At 40.6% G+C, this 23779-nt stretch overlaps 2 protein-coding genes across 2 annotated transcripts; both read left to right on the top strand.

Annotated features, from left to right (window-relative positions):
• Window positions 1-274: 274 nt before the first annotated feature.
• CLUP02_07214 (uncharacterized protein) lies at window positions 275-875 on the top strand (the record flags this gene model as incomplete). The annotated part of the gene is made up of 3 exons (XM_049286209.1): window positions 275-366; window positions 446-680; window positions 753-875. The coding sequence occupies 3 exons, from the start codon at window positions 275-277 to the stop codon at window positions 873-875; spliced, it is 450 nt and encodes a 149-aa protein (XP_049143352.1).
• Window positions 876-1186: 311 nt separating this feature from the next.
• On the top strand, window positions 1187-9400 carry CLUP02_07213 (quinate permease; the record flags this gene model as incomplete). The annotated part of the gene is made up of 15 exons (XM_049286208.1): window positions 1187-1649; window positions 1731-2448; window positions 2614-2671; window positions 2889-2923; window positions 2983-4735; window positions 4816-5039; window positions 5221-5263; window positions 5329-6483; window positions 6572-6610; window positions 6661-7106; window positions 7184-7320; window positions 7390-8208; window positions 8274-8795; window positions 8861-9017; window positions 9337-9400. 15 exons carry the CDS (start codon window positions 1187-1189, stop codon window positions 9398-9400), a joined length of 6633 nt encoding a protein of 2210 aa, XP_049143351.1.
• Window positions 9401-23779: the final 14379 nt, after the last annotated feature.

Here is a 23779-nt window from a genome sequence, read left to right as displayed (position 1 = left end):
TGTTGTGTGTCGCTCCGTAGTTTTATCATGCTAGGCACAAACAAAGACAAGCAGAGTCACACGTTTCGGCGAGGAATGAATATCTAGAGAGAATGAGATCGATTTCGAGACTATAGCTTCTAGTGTTGGAGTTAGGTGACATATCTGTATTCTATTTACTCTTCCTTGCATCAGCAGTATATTGTCAGTGAGAACTATAGTTTTATGGACGGGGAATTTGCGCCCGAAAAGTAAGAAATGTATGTTGCGTGTCCTGCAGACCCCTGAGCAGTGAATGGCGAGCATGGAGAGACAATCAGACCATTCGCCTTCATCAGCTAACTCTAACCCCAGACATTCATCCCCGCGATTGAGGCGGCCTAGAACGTTCATTATTCTCACCCCACTGCTTCCCGCATGCCTTCTGCAAGGATCGCCAATCGCGGGGTCTAACACTGACAGCTAGGTGGGTTGGGTTGAGCCGTTGGTGGCTATCCTCGGTGACCCAACAGCTACCTCGATTCTCGTGCCTCGAAGCTGCCTGCGGACGAGCAGCTTTGTACACTAGACTGAGAAGCCATTTATTGAATGTTTCGAACTCTACTGGGCCGGCTCACTCAGGTCTGGCTTCAGTCTGGATGTACCGGCTTGAGTACACCGGTCCCGGTCCGGTTGTAGAATTCGCGCACCAAATTACACATGTCTGGAAGCATGAGGCCTACCCAGCCAAACGACTCTTCACCTCGTAATTCCCCAGAATAAGAAAGGCGTAGTCCTTCGATGCAGCCGAACCGGAAGCGTGGGGCGACATTTCCGGCCAAGATCGGGAGAGGCTCCCATCGTGCCACGAAGCGTACCTGATCTCGCCTCATCCTCACACCGACACTCTTGCATGAGATTCCACCAATCCTCCACCATTGTCTTGTACCACTTTATATAGAAGCTATATACGTGACAATTTTTCTTGGGATTTGCAATCCTGGATATAAGGGCCACTTCTTGATAACCTTATCAGACGCCGAGTTGCACACGTATCTTGCTGGAATCTCGCATTATCTCCTGCAGCTAACGAGCTACCCTAGTCCACCCATTCATTACCTTTGGGTACTTTATCAAGGTCGTTTCCGTCGCAGTCAACCAGAGCTTTTTGAGGGTGAGATCATTCCTTCACCAACTCTAGAAATACAGACCCAAAGCTTCAGTCAAAATGGCCGAGCCCAACAACACACCCTGGCCCCCAGCAACACCACAATCTCAAACCCCTCTCTCCGCGTCGCCTGTCCTCCACCCCTATCCTGGCGGTCAAGTAGAACCCATAACGGCAGCATCGCAAGCATCAGCAGCAACAAAAAACGGCACGCATAAGCCCCGCGTCCTACACATCGGCGACCCGATCAAGTACAACCCGGAAACCTACGCCGCCTTTTCCGCGCAATGCGACATCATCCGCCCTTCGACGCCCGAACGACAGCGCCCCGCATTCGCTGCCGCATTACGGGACGGCAAGTGGGGCGACTTTTCCGCCATCTTCCGGCCGTTCTGGGGCACGGGCGGCGAGATGGGTACGTGGGACGCCGAGCTGATTCCGCTGCTGCCGGCGAGCTGTCGGGTTTTTGCGAGTGCCGGTGCCGGGTTCGATTGGGCTGACACGCAACTTCTCGGTGAACGAGGTGGGCCTTCCCCCTTTTCCCAGGTCGCTCTTTATTGAGTGAAACATATCAGACATGTTTTGGGAATACTAACACAAAAAGGCATCATCTATTGTAACTCAGGCCTCGCCGCCGCCGAAGCAGTAGCAGACTTTGCCGTCGCTCTTGTCGTCTCGACCTTCCGCCATCTCCCCTGGTGCACGGCATCCGCCGCAGACCCGTCCGCCTTCCAAGACTGCCACGCTCGCGCCACGGCCGCCTCGCACACCCTTCGCGGTCACGTCCTCGGCCTCGTGGGCATGGGTAACATCGGCCAGCAGATCGCACAGCGTCTCGGCGTCGGTTTTGGTATGAAAGTACACTACTTTGACGTCGTCCGCAAAGACCCAGTCACCGTGGAAGCCAAGTTTGGCGCGACGTTTCACGAGACGATGGAGAGCTTGCTGCGCGTCTCGGATTGTGTTGTGCTGTGCACACCTGCTGGTGGTAAGGTTATCACTGCTGAGTCATTGGCTTGGATCAAGCCTGGGTCGAGGTTTGTGAATATCGCAAGGGGTAGCTTGGTTGACGAGGAGGCTTTGGCGGATGCGTTGGAGTCTGCGCAAATTGGATCTGTTGCGTTGGATGTGCATGCTGATGAGCCGAGGCCGCATCCGCGGTTGCTCAAGATGGCGGGGACGAAGGCCATGTTGACATGTCACAATGCTGGAGGGACGGTTGAGACGCACAAGGGGTTCGAGGAGTTGAGTATGAGGAATATCATGGCGGTGTTGGGGGGAGGGCAGCCGATTACGCCTGTCAATCTGCATTATCTGAAGCAGTGAAGGGTGAAGTAGAATACGACTTGGTCTGTCTTTCCTTGGAGTCAAAGAAGCTGCATAGAGGGTTTGATCTTTGCAGGAGAGAGAAGCTACTTATTGAACTTGAATGATGATACATACGACTTAGTACCCGCAAAATTATTGCTGACTTACATGACGGCTAGAGCAATCATGTTCATATCGTGGACTTTGAATCTAGAGGAGAAGCAAAACATATCGAAGGTGAGTCTCCGAAAGAGGTTTGTTCATAGGTTCGGAAAACGCGAGTAAGGACCTCGCATATCTGCTAGATAGGCGTTATTTTTGGTGAGACATTGATCTCAAGTATCCTATTCAACTTGATTAGAACGTGATCCCGGTTGTTCAGCTCGCTCAGCCACTCATACTAGCTTTCTCAGCCCAATGAGGCTGCCTTGCGTGTCTGCCTGGAGATGGTGAGCAAAAGCCTGTCTTTCAGGCTTCAAAGGAAGCCCTGTCCCATGCTTTAAACACACGCCTCGTAGTAAAGCACATCAAACTTGTTCAATGGCAAGGACACGACGGATCCTGCGAAATATAATGGCAAACATTCAGAAGTGTACTGAGAGCAGCAATGTGCAAAGCAATCCAACTGATTGGATCGCAAAGCTGCCCGATCCGAAAACCCACATTCGCCTGCTCACGATCCTCCCAGGTCGACAGACAGAGGAACTTCGTTGTACCTGCAGCACTATCAGACTTGATGACAGGCCAAAGTACAACGCCCTGTCGTATGTCTGGGGCAACCGTGAGGCAACGGCTCAAGTAATTGTGAACGGCGTTCAAGTTACCGTCAACAAGAGTCTGGCAGGAGCTTTGAGACGTATCCGCCATGACCAAGAGCCAATTGTTATCTGGGCAGATGCTCTTTGCATCAACCAGGATGACGAAGACGAGAAGAAGTATCAGATCGATCTCATGCATCGCATTTATGGCGAGTGCGAGAATTGTTTGGTCTGGATGGGAGACATAGTAGTGAAAGGGGATAGCAGCGTCGCAGCGGAACTGGCTGCAAGAGCGGCCTTGAACGCTGTGCGCATCATCGCAGGGCAGCCACACGACGAGGATCTCGGTTGGCCTGGACAGTACCCAATTGCTACAAGCGTCGCTGGCAATGTTCTCACCGCCGGGGCAGCATTACAATCGATGATGGACTGCGAATGGTGGCAGCGTATCTGGACAGTCCAGGAAGTCTGTCTGCCTCCGAAAGCCACGGTTCTCTGGGGACCACTCGAGATCAGCTTCCAAGCAATCATGGACGCAGCGAGCCACATGGTGCAACCAGATGAGCACCCGCGACGCAACAACATTGTCGATCTGTTCCAAGAGGGCACCGCCATGTACCCAAGGCATCATACAAAACCATACACGATACCCGTCCTCAGCATTGCTCAAGCCAGACTCTGGAACCAGTCCAGAACCGACTCCTTGTATAGACTATGGCGGTTCCGAGACAGGAGGTCCACATATCCGAAAGACAAACTGTTTGGCATCTGGGCGCTTCTCGACAAGACATACTTGCCTGATATCAGGCCAACGGATTACGTCCTCGATATTGTGGTCTTATTCTCAAGACTCATGGTCAGTTTACTGAGATCTCGAGATAATCTCCAGCCTCTTATTGGCTGGAGAGGGGAAAGAGAGACGGCCGGTCTGCCTACCTGGGTGCTGGATTTGGCCCAGCCGGAGGACTCCAATTCCACCAGCGACTTCTGGACACATGATATTGCCTGGAGGCAATTTCATGCCAGTAGTGGACTACCACGATTCAAGCCACTAGTCAAGCAAGTAGAAGATCTCACATTGCTCACTTTGGACGGTATTCGCGTTGACAAAGTGGCTACGATCTTGATGGACCTGAGGCACACGCGACAGTCCCTTTGGAGACAGGGATTTGAAGACGCTATCAAGAACCAAGCCGGTAAGGACGATATCATGTATCAATATAACAACCTTATCCAGGGCAAATTTGGCGAGAATCGTGAGCGCGTCACGGACGAGTCTTGGCACGGGGGTCCGTGGTGGGAGGACAGGATGCTCTGTTACCAAGTTCTTTTCATCACGCAGGAGAATCGGCTTGGCCTTGGTCCGCCTAATTTGAAGCCAGAAGACAATGTTTGGATTCTTTCGGGCGGGAACCATCCCTTCTTACTCCGTCAAGTCTCAAAGAGAAGGGGTAATGCGGAACTATGGGAGTTCGTCGGGGATTGCTTCGTTTACGGCATCATGTACGGAGAAGCCTCTTCTGGTGGATTTCAGCTCTCGTCCGTAACCTTGTGTTGACGCCGCTCTCATGGTCTCACCATCGGTGCTTGGAAAGATCTCTTGACGTGTTTCTTCAGTCCTAGCTTTGGGACATAACATTGGGTATGAGATCAAGATCTCATAAGACAATTGTACTTGGCGTCAAGGCTTGCCTTACAATGCAACAGCTGTGTCAAACAATAGGCGTCATTCGCTCGTGCAGCATCAACGACAGCGTAATTCTTGCGTTCCGTCTTCTAAACACTGTATTTTCAGCGGCCGTCTCCCAATGTCTTCTGAGAGACCTACAGACGATTGAGATTGCTGTGTGAGTCTTCACGTCGGAGCTTAGCTAGAGCATCCAATTACTTCATAGCGACAATCATTGATGATTATTATGTGAAATCCACGGGGGTTTCAGTGAGGCGCATCTCACTCTTGAGAGACATCTCATTCAGTTTTAGTGCAGCATAGGGAGGCGTAGGCAGATGACTGAGAATGAGGGGCAGCAGGCGGCACGTGCGCCAATGTTGTCACGAGCCTCAGCTCAAAGTGCGCTGAGCTGAGCTGAGCTGAGCGCAGACAGTGAGAGTTGGAATGAACATGTCGTGAACCAGACAGGAGACGGCATCATCTTGCGACTCTACAAACTCATCCAGAACATACTGACTACTCTGGTACCCTCATCGGTGCTGACGTCAACTATCATGGCCTCCTCAAAGCGCTGGCCGGCGCCCATCCACGTCTTCTCCTACCGCGCCCTGCTCGTGGTGCCCATCATCCTCGCCATCGCGACCTTCGCGTCGCTCTTCATCCACTCCGATGTCAACGTCGCCCTCCTCTACTCACAATGCGATGCCCGGGCTCGCCTGCCGGCTGTCAGCAAAGTCCCCGTTCTCGGCCCGCCCGTCTGCTTCGCCATAAGCTTCTTCCAGAGCGCGCTCGATTCCATGCGGACCTTTGCCAGCATGTCCGCCATCCTCTCCTTCATCGCAGGCCTCATGACCGTTACCACCATCGAGGCCGCACGCGTCTGTAACGCGCCCAACGTCGTTATTGCGAACCCCACTGGCCCATGGCTAGTTTTCAACCTCATCGGTGGAGCTGTAGTCTGGCAGCTTGTCATCCTACCCGCCTTTTTCCACCGCTCGCGATCTATCCTGCTCGCTCGGAAGAGGGCCGGACAGGAGGCCGTCGAGAGCGCCGCATCCAAGGATCCCGACTTTGGCAAGGACTCGCGCCATCTCGTTGTCGATGCGGAAATTATCGCCATCCCCGTCAGTGTCGCGTGGGGCTTCATTCTGCCCTCCCTGCTGATGCTCATCTACAACTCCCCGGTCATCATCGTTGTCTGGCTCTTCTTTCCCGTCTGGGTGTCACTGATCCGCCAAGCCGTCAGATGGGCCGTCTTGCGTGTTCAGAAGCGCCAGCACCGCAGCTTCCACCTCGAGTCTCACACGGTCTCGCTTCTGCTCGTCTACCTCATCCCCATTCTTTGCTCCGCAGTCTCTCACGTCTACTTCATCTGGAGCCTGTTTCAGTGGGACGACAGGAAGGAGATGACACGTGCTACAGTCAAATTCGTTGAAATTGACATGTTCTTCATCGGCTTGACTGTCCTGTATTGGCTCTTCGTTGAGACTGGCTGGAAGGTCCCCTTGGTCGCAGTCCTTGGCGCCATCCCACTCGGACCGGGTGCCGGTATTTGTATCGCATGGATATACCGAGATACCGAGATTCGTGAGAGTCTGAAGCAGTGGCTTTCTGATGTCGTTGGAAGTCAAGAAGAGGCTAACGAAGAGGGCAGAGCTTCGGCTAGCGAGGAGACACCACTATTGCATTGATTGTGTGACGAGATAGCAGCAAGTAAATACAAGCCGACACTCATTCATCGCCGCGGTGACAGTTTTCCTTGCAATCATCTCCCTCGCATCTATTCCCATGCGTAGATAGCTTCTTTCCCGAGGAGTCTTTACAATGCCGAAGAGTCCGCCTTGGCCAAGCATTTCGGCATCTTGATCTACATCGACACTTCGGAATCACTACTCAACGAAAGATACACAAGATGCAAGCCCCCCCAACTCCTGATGTTCCCCGCCCAATCCTCAAGCAACGCCTTTCGTCCGGTTATGAGCGTCGGTATCTTTGTCTTGGCCAACATCACACGCACGATACCGTTGAGAAACATGGCACTACAGCCACTCTTCGAACTCTTCATACGTGAAACAGAATCCTGCGGGGGGAAAACTCACAAAGTGCATGTTCTCTCTCCGCACGATACCCCGCGGGGGCCCCAGATCTGTCCCCGGATCTTCGTTCAAGGTTCATTGGCTGGTGTCGATTGGATGCCAGGTCTAGATTTCTGTCTTGGTATCTGCCACCTCTATAAATATGGGTCAGCCATCGTAAAGGGGCGTCTTGGTTATCTGAGCTCATCAGCCTGCAAACGTGACGACGGACGACTTCACAAAGAATCGTGTTGATATCTCAGACACATACCTTCTTCACCATGGGTTTCGCTTCAGCAAAGGGGACGAACGACCCCCCCGAGGTTCGCAACTGGAGAATCCACTTCATTGCTCTCGTTGCGTCCATGGCGGCCTTGTCCAGTAAGTGAGGTCTTGGGAGAACCCGAATATTCAGTTCATTGCCCTTTCTGACGCAATAGAAATCTGCAGTGGGCTATGATACGGCCGTCATAGGAGGCACAATGGCTCTCGACTCCTTCGTCCGCGACTTTGGCATCGACAAGATGACCATCCAAGAAAAGAATAACTCGTTAGCCAATATCGCCTCCATGTTTCAAGTCGGCGCCTTCTTCGGTGCCCTCCTCACCTTCCCCGTTGCCGAGAAGTACGGTCGCAAGAAGGCCATCATGATGGCGGCTCTCATCTTCTGTGTAGGCGGAGCCATGATGTCCGGAGCCAACGGCGACCTCAAACTTGTCATCGGTGGCCGCGCCATCGGCGGCCTTGGTATCGGCATGGCTACCATGACGGTTCCGGTCTACATCGCTGAGACGTCACCGCCGAGTATCCGCGGCCGCCTCGTGGGCATTTTTGAGATCTTCTCTCAGGGCGGCGGGATGCTCGGGTTCTGGATCAACTACGGCACGAGCCGTACTATCGAAGTTGAGAACGAGGCGCAATGGATCGTGCCGCTGGCCTTACAGCTCCTTCCGGCCTTTCTTCTTTTCGTTGGCATCATGTTCTGTCCAGAATCACCCCGTTGGCTGGCTCGAGGTGATAACTTCGAGGCCGCGGAAAAGGTTCTGGTATACGTGCGAAGCCTCCCCGCCGATCATCCCTATATCCAAAGCGAGATGAGCGAAATAAGACAACAAGTTGAGGAGCGAAGCACCGTCCGACTCAGCAAGAAGCAACAACTAAAGAAACTCCTTGCTCCTGGCACGAGAAACCGCGTGGGCACTGGGACGTTTCTCATGTTTCTGCAAAGTTACACAGGTGTCAACATAATGACATACTATAGCGTTTACGGTAATGACTATAAAGGACAAGCGTCTGTCTCTGTCCCCGTACCCGAGGCTGACACCCTAAATCAGTTTTCGAGACCCTTGGAATCACTGGAACCAGCAACAAGCTATTCAGCACCGGAATCTACGGGATCGCAAAGATGTTGGGCATGATTCTGTTCGCAGTATGGGTCATCGAGGGCCTCGGCCGTCGCAGCGGACTTCTATGGGGTGCTTTCGTTGGCAGCATTCCCCTCTGGTATGTGGGCGGGTATGTCATGGTTGCTAATCCGACCGCCAAAGCAGCGAGCGGTGTCATTCAACAAGATGCGTGGGGTTATCTTGCCATGGTCTGCATTTACCTCAACGCCTTCATCATCTGCTCCACTATCCAGGGAATCACGTGGACATACGCATCCGAGATCTTCCCCTTGGATATCAGGATGCTCTGTGTCGCTATGTCTACCGCGTGTACGTGGTTGGGCTCCTTCATTGTCGCGAGAGCCACTCCTTTCATGATTACCGACCTCGGGTACGGGACGTTCTTCATGTTTGGAGGATTCTTGATCTTTATCGGCGTTTGGTCATTCTTCTTCATTCCGGAGACAAAAGGTCAGTTCTACTTATCGCCAAGAATGCCTCTACGCTCATGTTTTATGCTGACAATCTTACCATAGGTCGCTCGCTGGAGGATATGGACATTCTGTTTTCGCGGCCGACACATGTGGTTGTTTGGGCACAGCTCAGGGGAAGGCCGATCCTGTCGACGAATACTTCAATGTCGCCCAGAGGATCTATGGACAAAGGCGAAGTCAAGGTGGTTGACATGGCCTAGTGTGATTTCAACCACGGCATCCTCTCATCTCCAAGAAGAGTCTGTTGGCATTACTAACCGAAAGACGCTCTATTTATTACCACAGGTCCGTTACGCGTAGACACAAGCAATTAGTTCTCTTATCAATCTGCGGTTGACTTAGATGATACGTGCGTGGTTATAGATCTTATCATAAGACCACTGTTCACGGAAAAGGCATGGTAGCGAAATGAATGAGGCAATGAAATCTTGTTGTTCGCCGATACTTTCAAGACATGATGGTCACCGAAGTCTTCAGGTGCCTAGACTACAAGATAGCCACTGCTGAAGGCGGGCTAGCGATCCCGCCAGGGATATTGTCACGAGTTATGGCACGCAGCAATGGGCATACGGAGTGTGGTAAAAGTGGCTTAACTATTAAAATAGAAATAGATAAAAGGAGAAGGTCTATATACACGATATCTAAGATAGACACGTGATTTAGCACGTAACGGGCACTTTATAAGGTACGATTACTATCCCTATTACGTAATATACCCCCTAATTACTACTATTAGGGAGCTATTATACCTAAAATAAAATCTCTAAATACCCTTATAAAGGCCTAATTTAGTCGAATATAAATAAAAGAAAATTAAGCGCAAGGGATACGCGTCTTTTAAGCCGCGTTTATTATAAATATATCCCTTTATCTAAAATAAATAGAATCCTAACCCGGAATAGCGCGTATTCTATTATTTTTAGTATATAAATTACGAAGGGCGAGGCTACCTAGCCGCTTTATATATATTTAAATTCTCGCGGCGTTACTTAGCTATTAATTTTTTTTTTTTTTTTTAATTTTTTATAGTTACCGTAAGTACCCCCGTTTACTATACGCGCGCGCTTGCGCCGTTAAATCGTTTATTAATTTTATTTTAAATATAAATATTTAATATATCTAGAAGTAATAGTAAGCTTTGCGTAATTTTTATAATACTTTTTATATACGTATTATACGGTTTACTAAGAGTTTAAATAGGTAATAATATTAATAAGCCTTTTTAAGTCGTTACCTCCCCCCCGCGACCTCTTATTTACTTATTAAGGCCTAGTTACTAAGCTCTCCCTCCCTAGCTAAGAAGATATTAAGGCTACTAATCGAGACGCCGAGGACTTTATTAAGTTCGAGGCTCTCCTTAGCGGCTATAATAAGGGTAATAATAAAGTAAATAGTAGTAATAAGAGCTTTAATAGGCTTTTACTTATCCCCCCCTCGGAGTCTAAGAGTAAGGATAAGATTAGTTCAGATAATAAGCCCTCTAAGAAAAGTATATTATATACTTATTATCTTAAGAGTTTATATTTAATATTATTCTAAGGTTTAAAAAACGCAAGGCTAGCTTTTTTTAAAAGGGTAATAAGAAATAAAAAAGAACGCTAAGAAGCTAAGGCACCCCCCGTAATAAACATAGTTCTCTTTACTATTCTAAGCCTATTTAACGTATACTTAGTCCTTAAAAAGCTTAAGGGAGAGGCTCCTAAGGAACGGGAGATCTAGTACTTACCCTATTTTAAAGTAGCCCTTTAGTATACTAATACTAAGGATAGTAGTCGTTATTTTATAAGAAGTAGTAGCCGGTATGCGCGCTACTTTAACGGCCGTTTAGTTAAAAAGTATATTAATATACCGGTCGTTTTATAGTTAATAGCCTAGGCCCTTACTAAGGTTATTATAAGTAGCGCTCCCTCTTTTATAAATATATTATCCTTTTTTATTATTAAAAAGCGCACTTCTAACTATAGTTTTAGTAAGATATTACTAAGCTCCGTAGTATCGTCCACTAGATATATAATAACTAGAGGATATATAAGAACTATATTAGCTTTTATATAAAGGACTTTTTTAACGTGCGCCCCTAGTCCTCTTTTATACTTATTATAGTTATTTATAACTAACTTCTTATTGCGCCGCCCGCTTCCGTACTTTAAGTTATTAACTTAATAGTCGTTCTAGCTCCTATACCCCCCGCTACCCCCGTTACTCTTAGCTTTATAAACTTCGAGGTATATAAGACGCGTTTTTTAGCGTACGTACTAACCCTCCTTTTTAACAACGCTATACTCTTAGTAATTACGTACTTTATAAATTAAAAGTTTAAATAGTAGGCGCAAGCCCGGGTCTTATTTTTATATACGTATACCTTACGGGGTAAGGTTATTTTATTTATTTTAGGCCTCTGAGCCGCACTCTAGGTTCCGTTTATTATCTACTTTCGGGCATTAAGTTTTTTTAAGCGTGGCCTAAATTAATTATTTTTAACTATTTTAGCTATTTATAATAGCTTCTCGCGTATTATAAAGGTTAAGAAGTATATAGAAATATTTAAACTTAGCTCGTAAAAGGTTTTTAATAAGTCTATCTACTAGCATGTCTTTTATTAATATATAAGTAACCTCGAAGCTACTTTTAGCGTGCTCTTATCTTAGCTATATATTTTATATATCGATATAGCGAAGTCGAGTAGCTATTCTTTTTCCTTTCCCTATAACGAGTTAAATCGTTTACTAATTATCGTAGTTAACTAACTATACTTCTCCTAGGTTAAGGGTAATATCCTTAAAAAGGCGCTTTAGAGCTATGGTCTCTTTTATAGTTTCTTTAAAGTAAAGAAGCTTAGCTTCGGTAGTTAACGTCGTAACCGTCGCTTAGCGTACTAATTTTTATTAAATTAGGCTACTAAAAAGGAATATTATATATCCTTAAGATAATCGTCGTATTACCTCGTTATTTATAAAGCTAGTATTTCTAGCTAGAAGTAATAATTGCGTACTTAGTATACTACTATAATAGAGCGTAAAATATCTCGTTATATAGAGATATCGGATATAATAGTTAATTACTTTAATATAAGTTACGCTTAGGTTAGTTAGGAACCGTAATAATTACGAGCAAGTAAAGGCGACGTCTAGTCTAATTATAATAACTATATAAAGCATACTCCTAACCTTCTCTTAGTAGCTCTTTATTTCCTCCTTTATTACCTACCCCTCGTTTAGTTTAAACTCTTCTTAAGGAAGAGGGGTAGCTAGATATAGTAAATCTATAAGGTCGAAGCGCTTAGTAACTCGCTCGATATATGCGTTATAAATAAAGTAAACCTTACGAGTAGTACGGTTTTATAAAATCCGCACTCTAAGGAAGTAATTAATCGGTCTATTTTCCTTAAGGTTAATATATTCTTTTATACCGTCGACGATCCCCTAAGCCGCCTTTCGGTCGTCTCAATAGTATAGAATAATAAAGTTATCGACGTAGAATACTAGTATTACCTTCTTATTTACGGTTTAGTAAATATAGATCTCCTCGTAGCTATATATTATATTTATACTACGGAATATAGAAGTAAAAGTTTAGAACTAGAGAATTAGTAAGTCTCGGAGGCTATATAGAGCGCGTTAGAGTTTGCCTACTTTGCTAATAACCTTATATCCCTCTAGGAGTTTAATAATTACTAGCTTCTCGCTCTTAAGAAGCGCGTTGAGGAATACGTTAATAATATTATACTAGTCTACCTTAAGGTCGAATTAGGTAGCTATTACTATTATAAGCCTAAAGGCCTTTATAACGAGCGTCGAAGCGTACGTATTTTATAAGGGGTTAAGTAGTTATATATCCCCTTTTATATATATACGTACTTTTACCTCGCTAACCTCGTTATCGACGTCGTACTTATAAGTATATACCTACTTTAATAAAAATAGGATCCCTTATTTAGGATTACGGTCGACCTCTTTTTATATACTAATATCCCTTAGCTTTTTTATTTCTACGTCTATAGTATCCCTAAGTAACTTCTATAGTTATAGTAGGAAATATTTAATATTACTAAACTTCTTTAGTAGGCTTTAGAAGTTAACTTTAGTAAGTCGTAGTTTCTAAACTCCTCCGGAGCGCTCTAAATAGGTCCTATAAACTACTCCTTTTATTACTTAATAGAGTGTTATATATCCTATACTACTTTTTTTTATAGCTTTTTACTAATTAGGTATAAAAGTAGAGAAAAAGTAGTCCTAGAGATAGTTATAGTAATCGCCGTCTCTTATATTCGAATATAAGAGCGTTACGAAGATGCTACTATCGAAGCGTTATAAAAGTCTACGGGCCCGGTTTAAACGTCTAGGACCTAACGGAGCTTTACTTAGTACTTAATAAGGCAGTTCTTATAAGCTCTATTCTTATATAATAATAGAGGTTTATTATAAAGGTTCCCTATTAACGTTAACTTTAGTATTAGGAATTACTTCCTCGCGATTAGTACCTCGTTTACTACGTACTTTAGTATTTTACTAAGAGCTATTAGGAATTAAAAGCTCGAGAACCTCTACGGTATATATAAGCGCTCGTAAGGAGGACTATAGACTATATAGAGCCGTTTATAACCCGGTTATTATATCCCCTTCTTTACTCCTATCCCTAAGCTCGCGCAAGGGGGTTATCTTAGGGGTTAGTAATAATAATAAGACTATATTAGCCTCTTTAGCCTTATTTACCGCACCCTAGAGTACGTCTATTAGTTACTTAGCGTCCTAAATAGTTAAAAATCTAATAATAATACTATCCTTAATTATAGAGTTATCTTAAGTACTAGTATTTCTGAAGTCTAGATCTACTTCCCCGAGTGCTCGAATTAACTTATCGTTAGTATTAAAGAGTTCTTATATCTCTTAAATTACTAAATTTGCTTACTCGCCTACGATAGCTTATTCCTTATATACGGGATTATAAAAGACTTTTTTATTAAACCTAATATTCTTTATAATAAATACATACTCGAGCGCGGGCACCTAGACCCTATATAGGTTATACGTTTTTAATATATTTCTAACTAGGTATCCTATATACCCGCGGGGAAGTACTTTAAACTCCTTTTAATATATACCCCTCTTACGATTCTTATAAAGAGGGTATACTTAGTAGCTATATATATAAAGGCTACCGAGATACGGGGTAACCGGTTTAGAATCCCGCACTTAGTAACCTATTTACTACTAGCGTTAATACTACTTTTACTAGTTAATTTCTATTATAATAAGCGAATCTCCTTTATTAGCCTCCCGTGGGGTAATATTATAAATAAAGATTACTATTAGTACTATTTTATCCTATAGATTCGTAGGGAGGTTCGTAAAAAGGCGTATCTTATAAGCTTTAGTAATTGCGAGTTAACTTACTCTTTTAGCATTACCTACAGGTTCCTTTATATATAGAGGTAAAAGTTCTATTCCGATTCCTAGCTCGCTATACTACGTTTTATATACGTATTTAACGTTTATAGTTAGGAAAGCGGTCTTATTATTATTTCTAAAAAAGTAGATTAGAGTCCCTTTTTAATAACGAATCGTTACCTCGAGGCTCTATAGTACGAAAAGCACTTCCTCCTCTATTTTTATCCTTAAAAAGAACCCCCTGAGCTACTTACTATATTTATTAGAAGCTATGAGTATATATTATCGTTTACTAAGAAATAGTTCGAAGTAAAAAAGATCCTAGTGCACACAGTACTATAGCTATAAGGCTCTTCTCGAGGGTAGTCCTCTTAAGACTACTATCTTAGCTTTAGATAATATATATACTTTATACTTAATTTATAATAGAGGTTTAATACGTATACCTCGAGTTTTATATAGTAATTAATAAAGAGCATTAGGTCCGAGATAACCTATTCTAAGGTACTAAAGGAGCGCGCTATTAGACCTCTTATGGGTACGTTAATATAAGTAACGGAATCTTCTACGGCTAATTAGTAGTATAATACTAGCTAAGCTCTATAGGACACGCTTAAGGTTTATAAAAGAAGGATAGGATTAGAGGAGCTTATATTCGAAAAAAACTAGATTATTCTTTTAGATAAGCTACTTTTTAATAGTGCTCTTATAAAGCGTTCCTTATTATAAAGTATAATCTAGACCGTAGTACTAAAGTGCGCTTTTATTTAGTAAAGTCTCTAAGACTATATTAATATAAAATCCCTCGACGTAAGCGACGTTCTAGAGCTTTAGATCGTAGGTTCCCTTTCCCTTAGGTCTATTTAAGACGCCTTTTATAATACGAGTGCTACGTACGGTAATAAGTAGTATAGTAGTTCTTAATTTAACGTAGTTTTTATTGCCTAATAGTACGCAACTCTCGGGTTTAAGTAGGCTCTTATTATTAATTAGATATATTGCTCTATAGCTATCTATTATTATACTCTAAAAAAGGGGGTAAGCGCTACTTATAGGGGTATTAAAGATTACGTTTACTTCTAAGTCTTAACTCTTTATAAGTATAGCGACTACGTAGCCCTCGTCTTAGTTTACTAATAAGCTCGCTATAAGTTAGTTAGAGGATCTTTTTAAAAACCTAGGTTTCTTAGGGGTTCTATTATTCCTTAGCTAACTAGCTTTTTTAAGCTTACTATAGAGTGATTTTTACTTACTTAATTTAATAATAGTAAGGACTTCCTCTATATAGCTCCTTAGTATTCGTATTAGTAACCTATTAGCGTTTTGGCTTATAAGTACCTATTCTAATTTTTAGTACGCCGTAGGGCGCTATGGGTATGCGTAATTATAAAAGTATATAACGTTACCCTTATTATTTGCGTCGTTAACTAAGTTAGAGCGTTTAGTAAAAGTAAAGTAAGCCCCTCTTTAACCTAAAGGTCGTTTAGTATATACGTCCTAAGTTACTAAGCTAAATATATACGTAATCTCCTCGAGGGTCCTCGTATACGTTCCGAAGGCTATTAATTCGCTAAAGGTCTTATATATACGTTAGCCCTATATAGGGTTAAGTCTAGACTTAACTATAACTAAGAAGTTAAATATAGCGATCTCTTTACTAATTTCTAAAATATTATACGTTTTAGCTTGGAAGTAAGCGGACTACTACTCCTTATACTAGCGTTAAGGGTTAATTCCGGTCCTCGCTTTATTAAGGGCTTATCGGTATTCCTCTCGAACTACATTCCTTATTACTAGTTCGGGGGGCGTAAATTCCTATTTTAAATATTTAACGATTCGCTATATACTAAACTTAGCGCCGTTCTTAGTAGCTTTTTAAAATGCGTATTCGTATAGTATAGCGTTAACTAATTTTACTAATTACTAAGCGAGGACTTTAATATATATATTAATAATATTACGTTCGTAAGTTATAAATTACTCGTATTTAGCATTAAGCTCCTATTATTTCTAAATACTCTCGAGCGTATAAATCCTCTTTATAAGTACGGTATAAGGATAGATTTATTTACGTAAAATAGGTAGCATAGCTAGCTTTATAAAAGGAAACCTAGCTTAGTTCTATAGGTTACTCGTGCTTAAGGAAGTCGAAAGGTTCGTACTAGGAGTTATATTTAGAAGCTACTAGTAGAGGATTTCTTAGTTTCTTTAGTCGTTCTCGAACGCCTTATAACGGGCCTAGTAGGCTCGTAGTTCTTTTTTATTACGGGTTATGACTAATTATCCGAATTCTAAGGGCGAAATAAGTGCTATAGAGGGGTCGAGGAATACGTTAGAATTTAGAGTATCTAGGTCGACGTATTTCTAGACCCCGACGCCCTTATTTATAGCGCGAAGTACGTTAAACTATTTAATTTAACTATCGTAGCTAGTTAATTTAGCTTAGGCTAAAGTAGGTATAAGTAAGTCGGTTATTTTAAAAAGATTATAAGAATCGTATTAATAAGTGCGTTATCGTAGTATAGGGTCTTAACTAAGAGCTAGGCTTATAACTATTACGAGTTATAGTACGTAGTAATAAGTATACGGAGTATAGTAAAAGTAGCTTAACTATTAAAGTAGAAATAGATAAAAGGAGAAGGTCTATATATACGATATCTAAAATAGATACGTGATTTAGCACGTGACGGGCACTTTGTGAGGTGCGATTACTATCCCTATTACGTAATAGATATCTAGAGGTACACTAACTATCATAAAGGACTATCTCTAGAGTTCTTTATACCTTATAGCGAGCCTCTCTAAATCGAAACTCTCTCTAATCGGCATGCCCTAACTACTTAGAAACACCTTATGTATGCTAACGTCCTATGGTTTTGGGCTCGGCTAGGCCTCGTACGTAATAGTATCCGAGGCCACCGTAGTAAACGTATGATCCCAGTGCTAGCAAATCGCCTCTTCGCTTACTTCGACGCCACAACTTACTCGCACTTGCCGTTAGGGTAAAGCAAGTTATTTAGCGACGGTATCGGATTAGAAGTCTAATTCGACCGCGGCATATAGCCGACTGCGCAGGGGCTAATTAGGGGGCCCTATTTACGATTATCGTAGCCAGCCTAACTTATAGTTAGAACCTCCTTTTTATACTTACGTAGATATTTATATAGTTTAATTAATCTTTTCGTTAACTATAGTTCGAACTAACTACCCTATAATAGGGATACTAATACTAATTAGTAATTAAATTCTATTATTATAGATCGGTAAGGTATCTCGCTACGTAAAAGAGACGACCTCTTAATACCGTATAGGATAGGAGATTCATATTAATTAACCTTATAAAAGTAAATAAAAAAGGAAGCGATTTTTAAATACCGCACGGAATTAAGTAATCGTAGCCCTTTACTACTTACGAGAGGTCGACGTTTATTACGTTAAACTACGTTAATTAACGGAACTACTTAAGTAACTAGCCTTTTACCGTCCCCCCGAGTAGCTTTTTTACTAAATAATTTTTCTACGGCCGGCCCGCGATTAGAAATTAACTAGTTAAATTAATAGAAATATAGTATAAAAGAGCACCGCGCGATCGAAAAAGAGGATCTCTAAACGTAAATATTCTTATTTAGTAATAAAAGTGACCTTATAAGAGTTATTAAGCTAAGAGATCTACGGTATATAGGAAAGTCTATTATTACGAGGATCTTATAAGTACGACTTTAAGCCCGCGATCTAGACGACCTCTTTATAGCTCCCTTAACTACCTCCCGGGTATTACTTAAGAATATAATATAGGGGACGGTTTAATAAGGGAGGAGGGGATTTAGAAGTCCTAACGGCATCGAGCTAAGAGTATTACGGATCTCGGAAATTAACTAAAGAAGTTATTTAGAGATTATAGAGAGCACGAGGCTTAGGAGGCTAGAAGTATACGGGATAGTAGAAATTAGTAACTAATAAAGATCCCGAGACTAATTACTATATCTTTTTATAATAATATAAACGTCTACTGCTATTATTATTAAAAAGAACTACTAAAACCTACCCTTTTTTATTAAATAAAAAGGAGGATCTTAGTAAGTATAATAGCTAGCAATTTAAAAAGGTAGTAGTAATTATTAAAAATAATAAAAACGAGAGTAATAGCGAGACGGCGAGAGGAAGCGGGAATCTCTTAGACCTTAATAAATTCGTTAAGTAGTAAAAGTACGGATTTATTACGACCCGTACGTAGATTAAATATATCCTTATTAAGATTAAATACGCTAACGACTGCTAATATAAGTATAAGCTAGAGCACGACCCTTAGCAAGTTAAAATAAAAAAAAAGAGAACAAAACCCGATCCTAAATAGAATCCTAATCCCTTATAAGTAGGTAAATATTAACCCGGACTATTAAGGGACGTGGATATATAAAATTACAGATTAGCCTAACGGTAAGTAAATTAACGTAATATTAATCTATTTAACTAAGGTCTATAAGAAAAAGAGGCTATAGGGGCAACCCCTATTTTACGAGATCGCAGACGACCTTAGCTACTAGCTAGATAAATAGTTCGTAAGCATAAGCCTAAGAATTATAAAAGTAGTTAATAGATTCCTTTATGGGCGAGGGGTATTACTAGCGTAATTATAATTACGAGAGCTATACGAAATACTAATAACGATAATTATAGAGGAGGAATTCGTACTATAAAACTAAGTATAGGTTAATAAAGCGTATAATCGCTTTAACGAATTTAGAAAAAGGGTAAACGACCTAGATTTCCTCCTTATAATTACTAACGGAAATCTATCGTTATAAAAAGATATACCGGGGCAAAATATAGTACTAAAAGTACGATAATCGATAATTCTACCTATTTCGATTTATAACTCGTTACCGCTATTAATACGAAATTCGGTACTAATTAGCTAATAAGAAAGGAGGTAAACGACCCGAAGTTACTAATAGTACGTAGCGACGTAGGGTTCGTATATAGATATTAAAAATCTAATAGCAAATACGAGGCAATTTATAGACCTCAAAAAGATCTTCTTAAAAAAGAAATTATACTCTGGGGGGAAGTATAAAGTTTTATAAAAAACCTTAACGATGTTTTACGATTATTATAAAAAAGTCGGAATTAGGGAATACTAATACTATTTAGTAATTAACATCGTACTCGTAGGTAAAGTATTTAATTATTACTACGAAGCGGTGCGTAATCTCGATCGAAACGACTTTTTTAGTATAATTAACGTAATCCGAAGCCGCTTTAAGACTTATAATAAGAACCTAGAGCTCTTATCTAAGCTACGAGCGATTTCTTTTATATTTATAGCTAGGATAATAGAGGGTAAATTATAAATAGAGATCTTTAAAGAGCTTATTAATCGAATTAATAAGCTAGCGAAAACCTAGCTAAATAAGGGGATAAACGAGCGAAAAGTCGGATATTTTTATACCGTAATTTAGCATATACTAAAAGTAAAGATTACCCTATACTAGGTACCCGAAGACTACGAGACGCTCTACTCGAGGCTAAGATTTAGTTTTAATATTAAGGCGAGAATACTATACTAAACCTACCTCTAGGCATACGACGGCCCTTATTAGTAATATTAAGTCGATCGAATATATAATAAGAAAAAAAAAGAGGTTAGATACGGTAATCGTTAATAAGGAGGCCTAGATTTATTAAATAGGTAGAGATTTAACTTATGGGTAGGGTAATAAAAAAAGCAATACTATATTTATAAAAAAGATAGATATTAGTTAAGTAACTACTCTAAAAAAGAGCGTACTAAATCGTACGAATAGTATAAAAAGTTAAGGGTAGTAAATAATAAAACTAGCCCTCGTTAGTTTAACTAATTCCTTATTATATATAAGGGCAGATCCGGGGGTATAGAACCTAGCGATAGTAACTAAAGTAGCGGCTTAAAATATATACCCCCTATAAGAGATTCGGAAAATAAGGAAGATCTTACCCCCTATATTAACGAATTAGATTATAATAAAATCGAAGATATTAACTACTCTTTTTTTACCCCGTTAGCCTCCGGAGGATATACGAAGCTAAACGAATAGAGGGTAGTAGAAGCTCTTAATAAATAGGCTTTTATTTATAAATAATAAGGGAAGGTCCCTTAGATAACGGATACGGAGGCAGCTAAAAGGGCGAATTTAATAGGGCCAAAGCCTATTCTCTTAATAATTAAAAAGAAGACGCTATCTCTCTTAATATTTAAAAAAAAGGAACATAGTACTAAGTAAATTTAGGGGTAACTAAAGGGGTCCTTTTTATACTACTTAGATCCCTCGAATACTAAGCTTATATAAGTATTTTATACGAGCAAAAGGTACGGCCTAGACGATTTTTATAAGATTATCCTAGATATTAAGGTATTATAATAGTTAACTAGAGGAAAAGGGTAATTCTAGGTACTATAGAAGATTGCGCTAGTAACGCTTAATACGTCGACGGCGGGTATTATAAGGATTAGTTTCGGCCTAAGTAAGGAAATCGTCGCCCTAGGTATAATAAAAGTAAAGATATACTTCGGAACGATGACTTTTTATATTTTGCCCGTTAATACCCTATTTCTCTTATATCTAAAAGATATAGATTAACTAAGTATTATATTTAATAATACGAGGAACAGAATCTCTAGTAATAAGTACTTCGAGATAGTCGAACGACAATGGGGGCATACGTTTATAAAGTTTATTAATAATACGAAGTTAATTAATTACTTAACGGAAAGTGAGCTTAGAAAACTATACTAGAGGTTCGGGTACCCGTTAGTTACGAGGCTATATAACCTCTTAAAGTAATTAAATAATAATAATATCGAAATAGGGGCGCTAGAGTAGTTAATAAAAGTATATTATTAATACTAAATAAATACGCAGAGCCCACGCAGATTTAAGTTTAAATTACGTAATAAGCTTAACTTTAACTAGGAAATAGTCGTCGATATTTTCTACTTAAATAGTCGGCTAGTATTATATATAATCGACGTATTTATATCTTTCTAAGTAGGGTAATTCCTCTAGGATTTATAAGTAAAGATAGTATAGGCAGCCCTGCGAAAAAGCTAGATTAATATATACTAGGGACCGCTAGACGGTATTAGAACCGACGCTAGTACTAGCTTTAAGTCGGTAGAATTTAGGGATAATATAACGGCCTACGGTATATAGCTAAAAGTCGTACTTATTAAAGTGTATTATAGTATTAAAAAGGTAAAAAGGGCATACTAGTAGTTAAAAAGGGCGTTTAGAATTATTAAAGAAGAAAATCCGGATTTTATTAACGACGAATACCTCTAGATAGTACTTAAATACTATAACGATACTATGGGGCCTAACGGACTTATACTAATACTATTAGTATTTAGAGCATACTTAAGAACGACCTTAGCCTCGCTACCGTCGCTAGGCGTAAGCTAACGAGCCTAAGTAATTAAAAGAATAATACAAGTACTGCGCGAAGTAAGCGTAAAAAAGTAAGTTAATAAGGTAATTACTACGCGCAATAGGCCTAATATAAGGGATAATCTAAATATATTACTAAATTCGGATATATAAGTATAGCGCGAAATTACTTAATAGTAGGCTAGGCTATATAAGTTAATTTTTATTAACGAGCGCTTTTATATAGTCGCGAGAGATCGCGACTAGCTACTCGAAGTATTAATTATAGTAATTAGACCGTACTATATAGATCCTAACGAGGTAATTTCTAACTTATAAAAAAAAGAAGAGCTAGGGGAAACTATATAACCCGTAGTAGAGGTATAGGAAATTATCCTTAACGAAATCGTCGTAATAGTACTAATAAACGACGAGGAAGAGGATATTATTAAAAAGGTATTAATACTACTAGCGAGACGTCGTAGAAGACTATAATAGCAAGCCCTAACGCGGCAATTTATTATTAATAACGAGGTAATTAATACTTTTTATATAATAAAAGAGAAAGCCGATTTCGAGCTAGTAGTTAAACTACGTAAAGAAGGTATAATTATAACTATTAAAAAGCCGTATAAGGGATTAGATCTTATCGAAGTAAACACTCTTCGCGATCGAGGGGTCTATCGATTTATTTTATATAACTTAGAAAAATATATAAACCTCTATATATTTAAATTACGAATAGTTCATAAGATTAAAGGGAAAGGAATACCCTAGCCGTATGAGAAGTCTAAATACGTAATTTAGGGGTACGGCAACGTCGAAAAGGCGACGCTACTTATATAATTACTTATTATATAGCGCTATAGCTAACGATTAATAATAGTATTAATAGTATTACTATAAAAGAAGGGATACGAGATTTAGAGCCGTGATATTACCTAGGCCTATACTTAATTAGCTACAGGGCTCATAAGGAGAATCCTAGCCTATTTACTAAAAGAAATGGCTAATAAGTATTTAAAAAGTACAATTATTAAAGTGCTTAAGCTACTATATAGGCTCGCAGAATCGGGTACTTGTTAGTAAGCTACTTACTACGACTTTTATATTTGTTAGTAAGCTACTTACTACGACTTTTATATTAATTAACTATTAATAATTACCTCTACGTACGACCCGTGCTTACTAGTTGCGGAGTACGAAAGCGACTAATTTAGGATAATTAGAATATAAACCGATAATATATTAGGCCTATCCGATATTAACTTTATAAAAAAGGAGGATAAGGAGCTTTAGAAAGCGGGCTTTATAATAAAGCTAAAAGGGGTCCTTATAATAAATACCCCCCTAGTATTTAATAGCGGGATTTTTATAATCGAAAAGGAAACCGTCGTTTTCTAATAAAAGGGGTAGGGCGAGAAGATTAACCTTATTAATCTAAACATAATTAACGTTAAGAAGTAATATAAGGCTAAGCTTACGCAAGGGGTATATATTATAAGTATTTATTAGCCCGAGGTAACTTTTAATTATACTAAAGTAGTATAGGCTATAAATCTAACTAAACAAGACGTCGAGGTACTTAATAAGCGGCTTAAGTAGTAGTAAACGAATCTTAATCGAGGTCTTATTTACTACTTAATTAACCTTATAATAAGTAAGCTCTACGTCTTTATTAATAGGTTATTTATAAATAATAACGACCTTACTTCGTAATTAGGGTATATTATTATCCTAGCTAACGAGAGTATGGGCGAGAGCGAATTTATTATATATAGTAATATAATTTATTACTTATTAACTAAAAGTAAGCGGGTAACGAAAAGTGTACTAGCGTTAGAAGTTTATAATATAATTAACGGCGTTAACCTCTCTTATGCGATTTTAATAATACTAAGGAAGATTACTAATCGAATTAGCCTTTTACCTATTTTAACGGTTATTTATATAGATTCTTACTTACTATACGAATACCTTATTAAATTAAGAACGACGAAGGAAAAGAGGCTTATAATCGATATTATAGCCTTTAGGTAATCGTACGAAAGGCGCGAGATACTCGAGATCCGTTAGATTAATAATAAAAATAACCTCGTAAACGCTTTTATAAAAGTAGTACTAAATAAGGGATTAGAGTAATTTATAAGTAGTAGAAAAGTTATTATACG

The sequence above is a fragment of the Colletotrichum lupini genome, chromosome 4, assembly GCF_023278565.1.
Source record: "Colletotrichum lupini chromosome 4, complete sequence".
In the NCBI taxonomy this organism is placed as follows: domain Eukaryota; kingdom Fungi; phylum Ascomycota; class Sordariomycetes; order Glomerellales; family Glomerellaceae; genus Colletotrichum; species Colletotrichum lupini.
This window is presented reverse-complemented; position numbering and strand designations above follow the sequence as displayed.